The sequence below is a fragment of the Callithrix jacchus genome, chromosome 9, assembly GCF_049354715.1.
Source record: "Callithrix jacchus isolate 240 chromosome 9, calJac240_pri, whole genome shotgun sequence".
Taxonomy (NCBI): Eukaryota; Metazoa; Chordata; class Mammalia; order Primates; family Cebidae; genus Callithrix; species Callithrix jacchus.
The window spans coordinates 108,097,496-108,112,474 of record NC_133510.1 but is presented as its reverse complement, the minus strand read 5'-3'; the positions used below and the strand labels follow the sequence as shown (position 1 = coordinate 108,112,474).

Sequence of the window (14,979 nt, the reverse complement as noted above, 5' to 3'; positions counted from 1 at the left end):
AATCCCACTGCATGACCCTGAAGGGCTGTATGTTTTCTTTTAATGATTTAGGCTGGAAAGCAAATGTCCAATCTACCTGCAGAGTTTTCCCAGTCACCTGGGCTGGAGAAAAGGTTTTGGCATTATGAAACACATGAGCAGAACCAAGGTAATAACTGAGTTTCTTCATAATTTAGGTTATATTGATTCAAATTCTTCCAAATGGCTTTGCTAATTTATCTTATCCTTGAAAATGAACACAAAGGCAGTATGTACAAATTTTCATTTAATACTATCTTTCAGATTAATAGGCTGAAACAATTTTTTCAAGCATGTTTATTAGTCTAGATGCAATAAATACTTGGATATGTACCTAATTAATATTAGTAAATAATATTTAATTTATGCAACAATGTCAAGAAATAAGGCAGTTCATGTAAGTGGTCTACCCAAATGAGTCACCTCTATTCTATATAAAGAAAAAAGACGTATTTTAAAAATTAACATAAGATTAACAAAAACATCTTGTTTTATGAAGAGCTTTATATCTTGATTTATGAAAACTTCATGAAACAAAGGAGAAAAACTTCATGACAAAAAGGAGACTAGTAATCATGAAAATTATAAAGGTCAACTAGTCACTGTACCTAGTTTTGATCTTCAAAGCAAAGAGAAAGATGTACATTACATAATTTGCATGACAGAAAAAGGGAAACATCTTTTACTCAGAGAAGATGATTATTCCTAAACTTCAAATCTGAGAGAAATATATCATGGGGACATCAAATATGAAACATTGAACAACGCTCTTAAGCTTTAAAATGTATAGATTCCTTTCCACCAACCGACATAAAATACAATGGACAGAATCCTTTCCTTAATGATTGAAGTTCATTGAAATGACTTATCAGTTATTATGGCTATAGTGCCTGAGTCTCCAGGGCCTGACTATGAAAGAAGGCAGGATGCTATTTACTACAACTGAATAGCTCCCATGATTTCATACTTCTTTAATCACCTGTCCCATCTCATTCAGTCTACATCTAGTCATCAGCAGCTCTGCCTTCAGCAACATTTAGCTGTCCTCCTCTAATTTGTTCCTTTGAATCTGATTTTGAGCCATGAAAGAAAAACCAAAGTTGTTAAAACTCTATTTAAATTAAAAGCAGATGATCCTGAACAAGGACTTAAAGGGTTACCACAGAGTGAAACACATGAACTATATAAATTCCTTTTCAATATCACACAAGTTCTATATAGGCTTTACTTTTTTTAAAAGACTTATTGCCTGGTCTGTGTTATTTTCCAAAAGGACAAAGAAGCTAGAAGTCTAACCAGATAAAGTGGTGCATTAGTGTCTATTACTAAAGACATTTATTGGTCTTTCCAAATTTAAGCCACTCACTGACCTTCCTTCTCTTTCTTTTCTTGGTTTTCTTCAGCTGCAGTCTTGTCTGCTCTGAAGAAAATTCTTGCACTGCTCAGTGAGAAATACAGCAATTCAAATTCCTAATTAAAAAATTTGAAATAAAAACCAAAAATATTTATTATGGCAAAATAAAAATATTTACATTTTTATGCCTCTTTTTATTATTATTTTGAAAAGCCCTAGTGGAAATAATAAATACAGAAACTGAAGTAAGTAACTCATCCATTTTTAAGATCTGAGTCAAATGGCTTCCAAATAACATTCATTTTAAAATATAATCTTTTTTGCCATTATTCATTTTACTTGTTTAAAACAGAGGGTTCTATATGGCTTCTGTTTCTCAGACATTAAGAAGTCATGGATATCAAAAGGTAAGTGAAAGGAGATGTGACTCTTAGGCTCCTCTACCTGTAGATAGACATCCAGTCGCTTTTGCGTGAGATTCATGGTTTGTAAGAGTTTTTCATCTTGACTGGTTGACTGCACATTCTGTTGCTTAGCAACTGCTCTTATCTCCTTCAGGTATTTCTCTCTAACAGACTGGAACCAGTGAAGTGAGTCAAACTCCCGGTACTGATCCAAAAGCTTTAGAATATAAGCCACACCTGCAGGCATCAGCAAAACTACAGTTAAATTACAGTGAGTACAGAAGTTGTATTCTACTTCTTCACCAGTAATTCCTAGCACTAAGCATTTTGAGTAATAATTCCTAACATTTTAAGTTCATCCCCTTTCAAGTTACATTTTATAACATAAATGAATGACAGGTTTAGTAAGATGGCTTAATTCCTTCTTTAATAACAATGTAGGAGTATAACAAACTAAAGACAAGTCAATTAAGAAGAAAATAAATAAATAACATGGCCATGTAAGTCACCTGGAGAAACGATACAGCTGTAAGGGTAAAGAATAAAATCTTCCATGACTTGTGCCTGTAATTCCAATACTTTGGAAGGCTGAGGCTAGAGCACTGCTTGATCCCAGGAGTTCAAGACCAACCTGGGCAACACAGTGAGACTCCTGTCTCTAAAAAAATTTTTTTCTTTATATTAGCCAGTTGTGGTGATGCATGCCTATAGTCCCAGCTACAGGAGGGTGAGGTGGGAGGATTGCTTGGGCCCAGGTCAAAGCTGGTGAACTATGATTGCAACACTGCACTCTAGCCTGGCTGACAAAGCAAGACCCTGCCTCAAAAAGAAAGGAAAAAAACACTTTGCTAAAAAGATAGCCAGACTGGGCATGGTGGCTCACACCTATAATCTCAGCACTTAGGGAGGCCAAGGCTGGTGTATTACAATGAGGAGTTCAAGACCAGCCTGACCAACATGGTAAAACCCCATCTCTACTAAAAATACCAAACTTAGCCAGGCAAGGTGCTGGGTGCCTGCCTGTAATCCCAGCTACTTGGGAGGCTGAGGCAGGAGAATCACCTGAACCCAGGAGGCAGAGGCTGCAGTGAGCCAAGAGTATACCATTACACTCCAGCCTGGGCAACAGAGCGAGACTCCATCTCAAAAAAAAAAAAAAAAAGCCAATGAGGAAGCTACAAAGAAACCAGAGAAACTAAATTTATGACGTTAAAATGTACAACCCCAAAAAAAACAAAGCCTAAACAAACTAGACAAGTGATCAGCAATAGTAAGAGGGCATTAAATAAGTTATAAATTATAGAAAACAAGTATTGTCAATCACGTATTCCAGCTAAAACCACAGTAAACAATGCTCATGAAAAACAAATATATAAAGCGCATACAGACCTATTCTCAAGCAAATGTTTCTAAGAATCCATTATAAGGTGAACATAAAATTAAGGGAAAAACAATTCCATTAAGCTTACCCATGGCAAAGCCATCATCAGTAAAGGCAGCTCCGATTTTATTTTTTTTATTCAATTTTTCCTTGCAACTAATGGAATGCTCTACAAAGTTGAGGGTCTAAAAAGATGTAAAAAGATGTCAGAGAAACAACTGTGCTAAGAAAATCTTCAGAATTCCTAAAACAGACATTTCAACCATTATAAATAGAATCTCTTCTAGGTATCTGTCCTTTTCATCTGAAACATTTGCTTCAGGTACTCTGTTGGTGAAGATACAACCTATACAAGCATATCTTTATGACTCTCCTTTCCAAGTCCTTTAAATATGGGCACTCCCTCAATCACTACTTAGCCCAAGAACAGTGCCTTGTATATCTCATTATAAAATATTATACACATTTTACAGAGAAGGACACTGAGGCTTGGGACATTTATTATCTCACCCAAAGTCACATAATAAGTGAACACTGGAGTTAGCCCGCTTTACTTCAAAGCACAAGTACCCTTAAAAACACATATAAGACAGTCCTTAACTTACACCTACCTGATTCATTCTAAAATACTATTTCTTTTCATGTTCTTAAGTGTGAAATCCTCAAAACAGTACGTCTCTTGAAAATTCAACTCTTCCAAAATGACTTATCTAATCATATCTTTTATTCAACAAAGATTTACTGAAGCTTACAATACACCAGACATCAAGTACTTAACGATTAAACAAGTCTAGAGCAACACTGTTGGCAGGGATGGAAATGTGAATCTGTACCGTCCAGTACATAGAGTAAGCTGGTAATCACATGCAGCCACTGAACACTTAAGATGAGGCTAGTGTGACTGACAAACTAAATTTTTAATTTTAAAAAAAAGGATTTTTATTTTTCCTTGGCCTTATGGTGAATTTTTAATTTGATGAAATTTCAATTAATTTAAGTAGCAACATGTGACTACACATGAATAACACAGCTCTAGAAGAGTAAACGCAGTGTATTTAAAATAATAATAATAATAATTATTATTATGATACGGGAGGCTGACTGAGGCAGGAGAACTGCCTGAACCCAGGAGGCGGAGGTTGCGGTGAGCCGAGATCGCACCATTGCACTCCAGCCTGGCTAACAAGAGCGAAACTCCGTCTCAAAAAAAAAAAAAATTATGATATACATGTGCTAAGTACTATAATAGCCTATACTGGAAACAAAACCAAGTTTCATTTTTTTGACTGTGAAACTTATTCAGCAATTAATCACCTGCTTGTGAAATTTTTATCAGTCATTAATTAAATCTTCTTTAGAAATCTCATTTATACTTGTCTTTTTTCCGGAACTACACTACAAACTCAAGCACAAGAAGAGTATTCTATACTTCTTTGTAATGTTCTTAATCCACTTTGTTTCCTTCGGAACTAAGAAAATTCTGACAACTGCTTTGTAAAACTCCAGACTTTTGCTTAAGCTTACCAATGGGTTCAATGATGTCTACAATGATTTGAGTATATCGCCCTTCAAATTAAAAAAATATGGTAAGAACTCACCACAAGTTAACTATAGTACCAAATAAGATACTCTCCCTCCAGTTTGACACTATCTTAAGATGAAAAGATGCTTACCAGGTGAATATGAACTTTTTTTTGCTATATCACAGTTAAAATACAATTATGATAGAAAATTTACAAAAAAAAAATGTATTAAAAGAAACAAAATTCATGGAAAAAAGCTGCTTATGGGCTATTAGCTACTTTCAATAGACAATAATGATTTTAATATGTAAGAAGATGTGTTAACAACTCGGACAGCAATATGAAAAGTCGCCATTCCTGATCAAAATTAAATATAATGAAGAGCTTCATCTGCTGGGTGATATTTAGGTTTTAGAGCTATCTACTCATAATTTTTTTAAACCTTATAGAAACCTTTAGGCAAAAACAACTCTTACTACTAATATATACCTCTTAAATTCTTAACTCCATTTTCCCCAATGGAACAACTGTTTTATAATGCAATATTTGATAACTTAAACTATTTCTAGATACCAACTATAGAGTTAGAGCAAAAACACACTATATACTCTAAGAAGCATTAAAAATTTAGTCTAGATGTATTTACTACTGAACAGAGAGAATTTATATTCAAACAATATGCTCTAAGAAATATGTTAGAAAAAACTGTAACAGCTAAAGTTAGTCTACATTAAGCACTTAAAATGATTATTTATTAATAATTCTGCCCAAAGTATATTCCATGGCATATACTCATGTAACTTAAAATACACTTGAATTTCTCTGGTAATTATTTTTAAAAGTAAGAATCTATCTTAGGCCACATGCAGTGGCTCACACCTGTAATCTCAGCACTTTGGGAGGCTGAGGCAAGAGGACTGCTTGAGCCCAGGAGCTCAAGATGAGCCTGGGCAACATAGTGAGACCCCATATCTTAAAAAACAAACAAACGAATAAAAATTAGTTAGGCATGGTGGTGTACACCTGTAGTCCAGCTACTAGGGAGGCTGAGACAGGAGGCTGGCTTGAGCCCAGGAGGTCAATCCTGAGTAAACCATGATCACACCACTGCACTCCAGTCTGGGTGACAGAGCAAGACCTCATCTCAGAAGAAAAAAAAACTACTTTAACAATAAGTAAGTGTCCTTCAGCATAGGTAACAAGTAAAAATTCTATGTCACATTCACTGAGATCACATTTAGTTTTACATATTACCAAGAAATTAATAATTAATAGTGCAGTCTGTATGTCTATATGCATTTCATGTTACAAAGAAACCAGATCTATTCATTCATACTTTTTTTAAAAATTCAGTTTCTGGAAATACTCACCAGAGGGGGAACAATTATATAGAAATTTCGGAGATGTATATTCTTTGGCCTTCGAAACTCTGGAGCAAAAACATCTACAAGCATTTTGAAATATTCTGTGCCTTCAGCAGAATTTCGTGTGTGATCACTGAGGACTGAATCCAAATGCCTAAAAAGCAAATAAATTTTTGGTTCCTTTCTCAAAAGAAGGTATGGCTTTGAAAAAATCCATCTCTCATTAGTTTAGATAAGAACATTCAAAAAGCAGGAAACACTACAAGACACTTTTAAGAAAATTTTCTTGGAGTTCAGAATAAACTCATTTTCTTATGAACAGAAAACTGACCAACATTAGTAAATTTAGTTCCCAAAACAGACATAGTTCTGTATGTCTTCTTCCCAGAATAAGGCCTGTAGAACTACCCTTCATTGTAAATAACTTCCAAACCCACTTAAATCTCTAACATTTCTCCTACATCCCCTTACCTGAACTTAAACCTGGCTCTCTTTTCAAGAACTTAATTTCCCTCTCAACCTTCAAAAACATCAGCTGCTTTTCTCCGGCATCCCTCATGTGCAGCTAACATAACTTTCAATATTATTCCTCTACCACTGGAAAGTAGAAATCTTCCTTTGTGACTCACATAAGCCAACTATATCTAATTACCCAAATAGTCAACTACTTCTTCAGCAGACATCTACTAACCTTTTAACCACTGTCCTACAATTATGTAGGATTAGGATCCCTGCTCCAGTACTTCATTGTCTATGTAGATGAATGTCTATTCATTATCGTGACCCTACAATTCCTTGGCTTCACCCGTCATGACCTTTCCTTCATTTAATGTCAATCAACCACTCCCTTGCACCAATTTGGATCTTGCAACTAGCTGTGAGATCTTATAAGAAAATACATCCTACTCTCTGATTTCCTCACACTGCTTCAAAATTTTTTTTTTAATGCTCAACTGTTTTAGTGAATAGCATCACTTAACATAAGGTAAAGGTCTGATTCTTTTCTTTGAGATACACACCACGAACTATTTAAACCATTTTCAGGCACATGACTTCAAATGGCTTATTAACTTGGTACATGCCTTATGTAATCTTGCAAAGAGCTAAGCTATCTAACAGACTATTTCAGAGCAAAGTTTCTGTGCTGGGGCTTTATTCTCATAGAAAGGCATGCATTTTCCAATATACTTTCATTTTTGTTTTATTTGTTAAAATTTCAAGCCTACCAAAAAGTTAAACTATAGTACAATGAGCACCTGTATACCCTTCAACTAGATTTATCACCTGTTAACATTTTGACCTAACTGTTTTCTCTATTTTTCTGAAACACTTGAAAGTTGTGGACCTTTTATTACTTAGTCCATTAATGCTTTAGCATGAATCTATTAAGAACTAAAACATTTTTCTACAAAGCCACAAAAAACTGTCATATCCAAGAATAAAATAAAGTATTAACTAATAGACAATCCATGTTCAAATCTCCCCCATTATTCCCCAAATGTCCTTTACAGCTATTTCTTTCCTTATCTTCGACAGATTAAGTATCATCCATTACATGTGGTTATCAGGTCTTTTATTCTCCTAATAACAGTCTCCTTGTATTTTTTTGTCCAGGCCAAGTGTTTCATAAAATGCCCACATTCTAAATTTCTCAGGTTACTTCCTCATAATAAATTCAGGATAAACATATCTGGCCAGAATACAAACTAGGTACTTGCCATTACATTGGCCAAGGTGGAATGTATTTCTCCACTGTAAAGACAGTTTTCCCATTTGTAAGTAATAAGCAATTTTATGGTATGAATTTCTGAATGAATCCTGTTCATTACAAACTTTTCACCTAATGTTTTAGAAACCACTGGGTATTCTTGCCTGATTTCAGGTATTACAGTGATGGTTACGATTTCCCCTCTAAATTTAACAAGCATTCTTTCATAAAGAAATGACTTTCAGGCCGGGCGCGGTGGCTCAAGCCTGTAATCCCAGCACTTTGGGAGGCCGAGGCGGGTGGATCACGAGGTCAACAGATCGAGACCATCTTGGTCAACATGGTGAAACCCCGTCTCTACTAAAATTACAAAAAAATTAGCTGGGCACAGTGGTGCGTGCCTGTAATCCCAGCTGCTCGGGAGGCTGAGGCAGGAGAATTGCCTGAACCCAGGAGGTGGAGATTGCGGTGAGCCGAGATCGCTCCATTGCACTCCAGCCTGGGTAGCAAGAGCGAAACTCCGTCTCAAAAAAAAAAAAAAAAAAAAGAAATGACTTTCACCGGGTGAGGTGGCTCACACCTGTAATCCCAGCACTTTGGGAGACCAAGGTGGGTGGATCACGAAGTCAGGAGTTCAAGACCAGCCTGGCCAAGATGGTGAAACCCCGTCTCTACTAAAAATACAAAAAATTAGCCAGGCATGGTGGCATATGCCTATAATCCCAGCTATTCAGGAGGCTGAGGCTGAGGCAGAGAACTGCTTAAACCCAGGGAGGCAAAGGTTGCAGTGAGCCGAGATCGTGACACTGCACTCCAGCCTGGGTGACAGAGCAAGACTCTGTCTCAAAAAAAACAAAAAAAGAAATGACTTTCATTCCTTATCATTATGATCTTCTTATGATAATCCTTCTTATCATTATGACTCAATGATTCTTTTTTATTCAACAGATTTTTATCATTATTCTTTTTGATCAAACTGTCTCCCCTTTGCCCAGGAGTGCCCCTTCATGACTGATTCAATAACCTGCTAGACGTATGAATAAAACAGTTTTCTAAACATATTCTTAACAATCCTGCATGCCTCTCAAGTTTTATGTTACAAAATCACTATGGACCCAAGTCTTGCACTGTCCAATAAGATAGGCATAGGCTATTTAAATTAAGATAAAATTTAAACTTCAATTCCCCAGTCGCATCTGCCATATTTTAAGTGTTTACGAGCCATACAGTAGTGGCTACTGTACTGGACAGTGCTGCTATAGATCACATACAAGGAAGAACTAGCATCCTAGAACACTGCTGGTGAAGAGAAATATTTTAAAAAGTAAAAAGAAAACAGGTGAAATGAATTTTATGATTGAGGTATTTGACATTCCTCCTCTTATACTAAATCTTCAAGATTAGTTATGTACTTTATACTTGAGCATATCTCAATTTGGACCAGCCACATTTTAGGTGCTCAAGAGCCATGCGTGGCTAGTGGCTAAAATACTGGACAGCATGTTCTAGAAGCTGGAAAGATCTTAGAATACTGAAGTCTTAAAAATTATACTTCATGAACTGAGAGGCATATAAACGACCTATTATCCTCTAGTCTCTTTAGAATGTTTTTTATAAGCACACTGTATCTCCAAATTTAGATTACCTTGCTGCTTTTAATGTTTCTTCTGCAAGACCTTCTTCTTTTACTAGTTCCTCAAAATTTACAATATCTTCAAGATCAGGAACGAATCTACGTAAGAATTTGGGAAGGCATTTATTAGGTCAAGTGAGAAATGTGCAATTGACACAGATAAGAAAGTAGTATTGCAGGACTCTAAACTTTCAACTATGTATTAGGAAACAACTGTGCATGTCAGTAATATTATATCACCACTTTACTTCCAAACTGAATTTTAGATATGAATAATTATTTTAATCCTTAAAATCATGTAATCTTTGCATGCATTCATAAACCATATTGATAAATTAACTATAACCTTAAGAGAAATATTTTCAGAAGTCTGCTGCAGTCTTAAAATTTGAGAAAAAATCTAAAATTAATAGTTTTCTTCCATATTTTATCGCAAAATATATCAACAACAAAACACCTTATCTACAAAATCACTTGTAACACAGATTTAAAGGACATAGCTTTTAAAATGGCATAAACAAGGCAAAAATGATGTTTGCATCCATACCTAATGGCATTGCTGCTACAATGAAGACCACCAGATCTTATCATTCGTACATAGCCCATAGCATTACCTTAAAAACCACACAAAAAAATCAGATATTTATATAAATAACTAAGTTCTAATAGTCAGAAATATAGTTATATATTACCAAGTAGTAAATTACAAGGTTTCCACTCCTAAGTACCAAAATATTTTGCTGTATTTTACTTCAGTTCTTGTTCCATAAAAAGTAAAACTGTTACATATTTCTGCACTTAAAATATAAATATACTTATATATTAAATATTTAAAAATAAATGTTACTTTCATTTGATAAACTAAAATCATTAAATGCTGACTACATTAAAATGGTCAAACTTCAAATTATAGTATCAATAATTTTTCCACTCTCACATTGACAGTCAATCTCAATCTCAATCTCTCTCTCTCTGACACATACACACACAGCTGGAAGTGATAGCAAGAAATCTTTATTTGATGCCTCCCAAATTTATAACTCTGGCCTAGACTCCTCCTCTGGTGAACTCTAGATTTTTTATTCAATGCCTATACCTTTATGTCTAATAAGAATTTTATATTTAATAAGTCCAACTCAAACTCAGGGTCTTTATCCCAATTTTGCCTATCCCAGAAATAGGCAATTCTGTCCTTTCAGTTGCTCAAGCCAAGTGGCTTGAAGTCATCCCTAGCTCCTTTGTCTCACAATTTATAATCCAATTACTGGGCAAATTATGTTGGCTCTGCCTTGAAAATGTAGCCAAGATCCACCCACTTTTCATTCACCCCCTTCAAAAATATCCTCCCTCCTATGCCAATCCACCACCGTCTCTTGGCTGGAGCACTACAATATGCAATGGCCTCCTCATTTCCCTGCTTCTACCTTTAGCATCCTGCCACACTCCCCAGTGTTGTATAGTATCTACAGAGCGGCTAGCAAATCTTTAAAAACTAAATTAAAGCGTATAAGGCTTTTTCTTTCTTTTTTTTCTTTGAAACAGTCTCACTCTGTCGCCTAGGATGGTGAGCAGTGGCATGATCTCAGCTCACAGCAACCTTCACCTGGGGGGTTCAAGTGATTCTCCTGCCTCAGCCTCCTGAGTAGCTGGGATCACAGGTGTCCACCACCACTAGTCCACCTGGCTAATTTTTGTATTTTTAGTAGAGACAGGGTTTCACCATGTTGGCCAGGCTGATCTCGAACTCCTAACTTCACGTGATCCACCTGCCTCAGCCTCCCAAAGTGCTGGGATTACAGACGTGAGCCACCACGCCTGGCCCCATATCATGCTTTTTCTGAAAACACTGTAATGGCTTTCCACCTCAGAATAAAATCCAAATTCTTTACGTGATCAGTATAGCCCTGCATGATCTTGCCCCTTGCTGCTCTTCAGATAGCATGCTCTGCCACTTACATCTTTGCTTACTCCATTCCAGCCCCTGACTATTTCTCAAAAATGTGAAGTGAGTCAGGGCTTTTGCACTTACCGTTGCCTCTGTCTGGAATACTCTTTCCCCAGATGCACATGGCTTATGCTTCAACCTTATTTAGGTCCCTGCTCAAATGTCACCTCCTGCTTTCCCTGAACATCACTGACTAGCAGTGCCCAAGCCCCCCTTCCATCTCCTTACCCAGCACTTATCACTGACATACTATGTATCTTTCTGTCTGCACCTTCCCCCACCTAGAGTGCAAAATCTGTGAGTACAGCCTTTGTCTTCTTCACTGCTCCATCCCTACAACCAACAGGTCCTGGCAAATAGTCGGAATTCAATTTATAATGGAACTCACAAATTTTAAAATGTTAAATTTTAACGTTAAAATTTTTTTAATGTGCAACTTTAAAAAAAAAATCAAATGTCTAGTTTCATCGTTTTCCTCCAAACCATCAAACCAAAGTCTGATGAAGCAAAATAGGAGAGCCTCAAATAGACCAGAAATTAAGAGCGAAAAAAAGCTCTGAAGCCAGGCCACCTGGGTTCAGATCTGGTTTCCCACATGTTAGCTAAGAGACCTACAACTTATGTTACCTCTCTGAATCTCAGTCTTTTCATCTGGTAAATTAAGCTCAATAAGGACAGAGACTTTGTTTACTGTCATAAATATCACCAGCACCTAGAAACATTTGTTGTTAATATTTCAATGCTGTGGTAAGATTCATATGAGTTAAAACATATAAAGCACTAAGAATAGCATGGCACACAGTAAATGCTCAATAAGTGTTAATTATTATTTCAGCAGGCAAGTTATTAGTCAAAAAGGCTTTCCATTTTGCTCCCAGATCCTTTACACCTTTTCTCAAGATATTTACTAGACTCCAAAGCACATTACAGTGATTTATAAGCAGAGATAAGGAATTTATATTGGCCGGGTGTAGTGGCTCACACCTGTAATCCCAGCACTTTGGAAGGCCAAGGTGGGTGGATCATGAGGTCAGGAGATCAAGACCATCCTGGCCAAGATGGTGAAACCCCATCTCTACTAAAAATACAAAAATTAGCTGGGCATGATGGCACATGCCTGTAGTCTCAGCTACTTAGGAGGCTGAGGCAGAAGAATCACTTAAACCCGTGAGGCGGAGGTTGCAGTGAGTGGAGATCAAGCCACTGCACTCCAGGCGACAGAGTGAGACTCTGTCTCAGAAAAAAAAAATATATATATATATATATTTTTTTTTCTAAGAAGAGAATAATGAGTAAATAATGGATTCAAGTGAAAAGGATAATATTCCCCAACGTGGACTACAACCTGGTAGTAACCAAGGTGACATTAGATGGCACACCTAAGAACACTTTAGTGATTATGTATTTAGGGGGAAAATGACTAGCACTCTAAGGCCCATGATTTAACAACTGTTATTTCTAAGGAAAAATCATACTTTCAAAAAATACAAAAACATGAAACAAGTAATAGTGCGGGCAGTATACACAGGATGCAAAAATTCTGAGTATGTGAATAAATAAAACTTAAGCAACACTGCTCTACACGGACAGCTCTTAATCTGAGCTCCATAGGCCCAAGCTTTAAGCATACAGACTGTAGCATATTATATACAAAATTGTGCGAGTATGTCATATAGGCATCAGCTCTAGGGGAATCATCCCAATTTTCCTCAGATTCTCAAAAAAAATTAAGAACTATTACTCCATAAGTTTGCCGCCTAATATTAAATGTCCTCTTGAAGAAAACAGTACTTAATTTGACAATACTTCATATTAAATGGTTTACAATAAAACATTTACAAAGGCAAAATTCTCTAAGTTCTTGTACTAAAACAAAATAGAAATATCTAATATACAAATCAATTAACTGACAAAACTTAACTAGCATTCAGTGACTTTACTCCAGAATGAAATGCTTATAACATATTTCCCACTGATAAATTCAAAACTCCCAGAAAGCAAAGGGGTTGTTATTCCCAGCACCTAACAGAAAATGTGGCATAACAGACACTTAGTAAATGCTTGATAAATAAATAAATCTCAAGAGACAAAATTTTCCCAAAATATAGTCAGTAAGATTTTACTAACTGCTTGGTGTTAATATAAACTGTCAAGAATATAAAACCCATTTGGACTTATAGCTAAATAACCCTGGTTTAAGTCCCAGAAACATGACTTATTTCTTTCTCTAAGTTTCTCTTTTTTCATCTTTAAAACAATTACCTGCCTATCTCACAGGGTTACTGTGAACATATAAAGATAATGTATGTGAAAAGCTCAATTAAGTATAGTTTTGTTAAGCTATTATTCTGAAATGTAATTCTTGCTTTTAAATATAAAATACTATATGTTAGAAGACAAGTTCTACTATATGCACAAGTAAAATGCTGTAACATAAAACAATAACTTTTCATGTAAATATTTTATACCTTCATATTTAGACTGTAACTTCACGGAACATTTTAGAAGCCCAAAACAGTGCCTTGAACAGAGTTAGGTATCCAGTAGGTATTTACCAGTTTACAATTATTAATATGACCTTTGAGATAAGTTAGTTATTAAATAACTTTTATTATAATTGAAGAGGTTTTATTTAAATGATTAGTCTTCAGTCTATCAATTATTTCCGTACCAACAGTCTAATCATACTTACAAATTTTGGGGTAAGAAAATTACCTGATGGGAGTAAAGTTAAGCTCAAGCACTCACATGAGCTGTTTATTAGTGTGAAATAGTCAACATATGAGATAGATTGGGGGATCTATACTTGATTTCCCAACACTTTTATCATAACTTACCAATTTGGCTGATGAGTTGCCTGAATTGATCAAGGTAACTCTGTCCCTCAGGTGTTATTCCAAGTTTTCTGATGCCTCGATTGAATTTTTCTGCTCTATCAAAAGGATACTAGACAGAAATTTTTAAGGCTACTTTTAATAAAGATTTCCACAGCACAAAATCTCTCCCAAATAAACCATACCAATATTACTCTCCTTTCTAATTTTGTATTTCATTGTGCTTAAAAATATCACTCAAGATTAAGTTTTAAAAATTCATAGAACAAAAACTACCAATGTTAAAGGTCAATATAATTTTTTTACTTTTTGACATTAGCTAAAGGGACTAATAATCAATGCCACTAACCTAATTTCCCTACCACAATTATTTTCTTCCTAACATCCAACAACTGCAACAGACAGAAAAAAGAAACTAATTCCTCCCAGAAACATTTGTTCACAGATGTGTGACCAAGTTTCCGTGGGTTGAATAGGTATTAGGGACTTAGAAACAAACTCCTTCCCAATGAACACATATCAGCTGGGTTAACATTCCTAGTAACCATCACCAATTTAAAAACTACCTTTTAGTCTTGGTTATTAGGAGATTTAAAAAATTACTTATTTTGTAATAATAAGAAAGCAATTCTTACTTAATAGCATGAATATTAAATACTAGGAATTTCTGCTCCAATAAAAATGAGTTAATACAATTCTCTACTAATAAACGTAATCTGTAATTTTATTAGATTATTCCATGAGAAAGTAGTATTTTGCTACTCTGACATTGAAGAGAGCTACCAATCATTATACAAGAGAGGTGGAACTAGGTG

At 35.5% G+C, this 14,979-nt stretch overlaps 1 protein-coding gene across 11 annotated transcripts in view; it reads right to left on the bottom strand.

The window, feature by feature from the left end:
• WASHC4 (WASH complex subunit 4) overlaps positions 1-14,979 on the bottom strand; it is a 61,942-nt gene that overhangs the window by 2,984 nt on the left and 43,979 nt on the right. For all 11 annotated transcript variants that reach the window (XM_078337173.1, XM_078337166.1, XM_078337169.1 and 8 more), the window contains 7 exons: positions 14,168-14,276; positions 9,933-9,999; positions 9,398-9,484; positions 6,051-6,198; positions 3,246-3,342; positions 1,817-2,013; positions 1,389-1,488 (listed from right to left, as the gene is read on the bottom strand). In XM_078337173.1, coding sequence (XP_078193299.1) covers positions 1,389-1,488; positions 1,817-2,013; positions 3,246-3,342; positions 6,051-6,198; positions 9,398-9,484; positions 9,933-9,999; positions 14,168-14,276 — 805 coding nt within the window. The remainder of the gene's footprint in view (positions 1-1,388; positions 1,489-1,816; positions 2,014-3,245; positions 3,343-6,050; positions 6,199-9,397; positions 9,485-9,932; positions 10,000-14,167; positions 14,277-14,979) is intronic.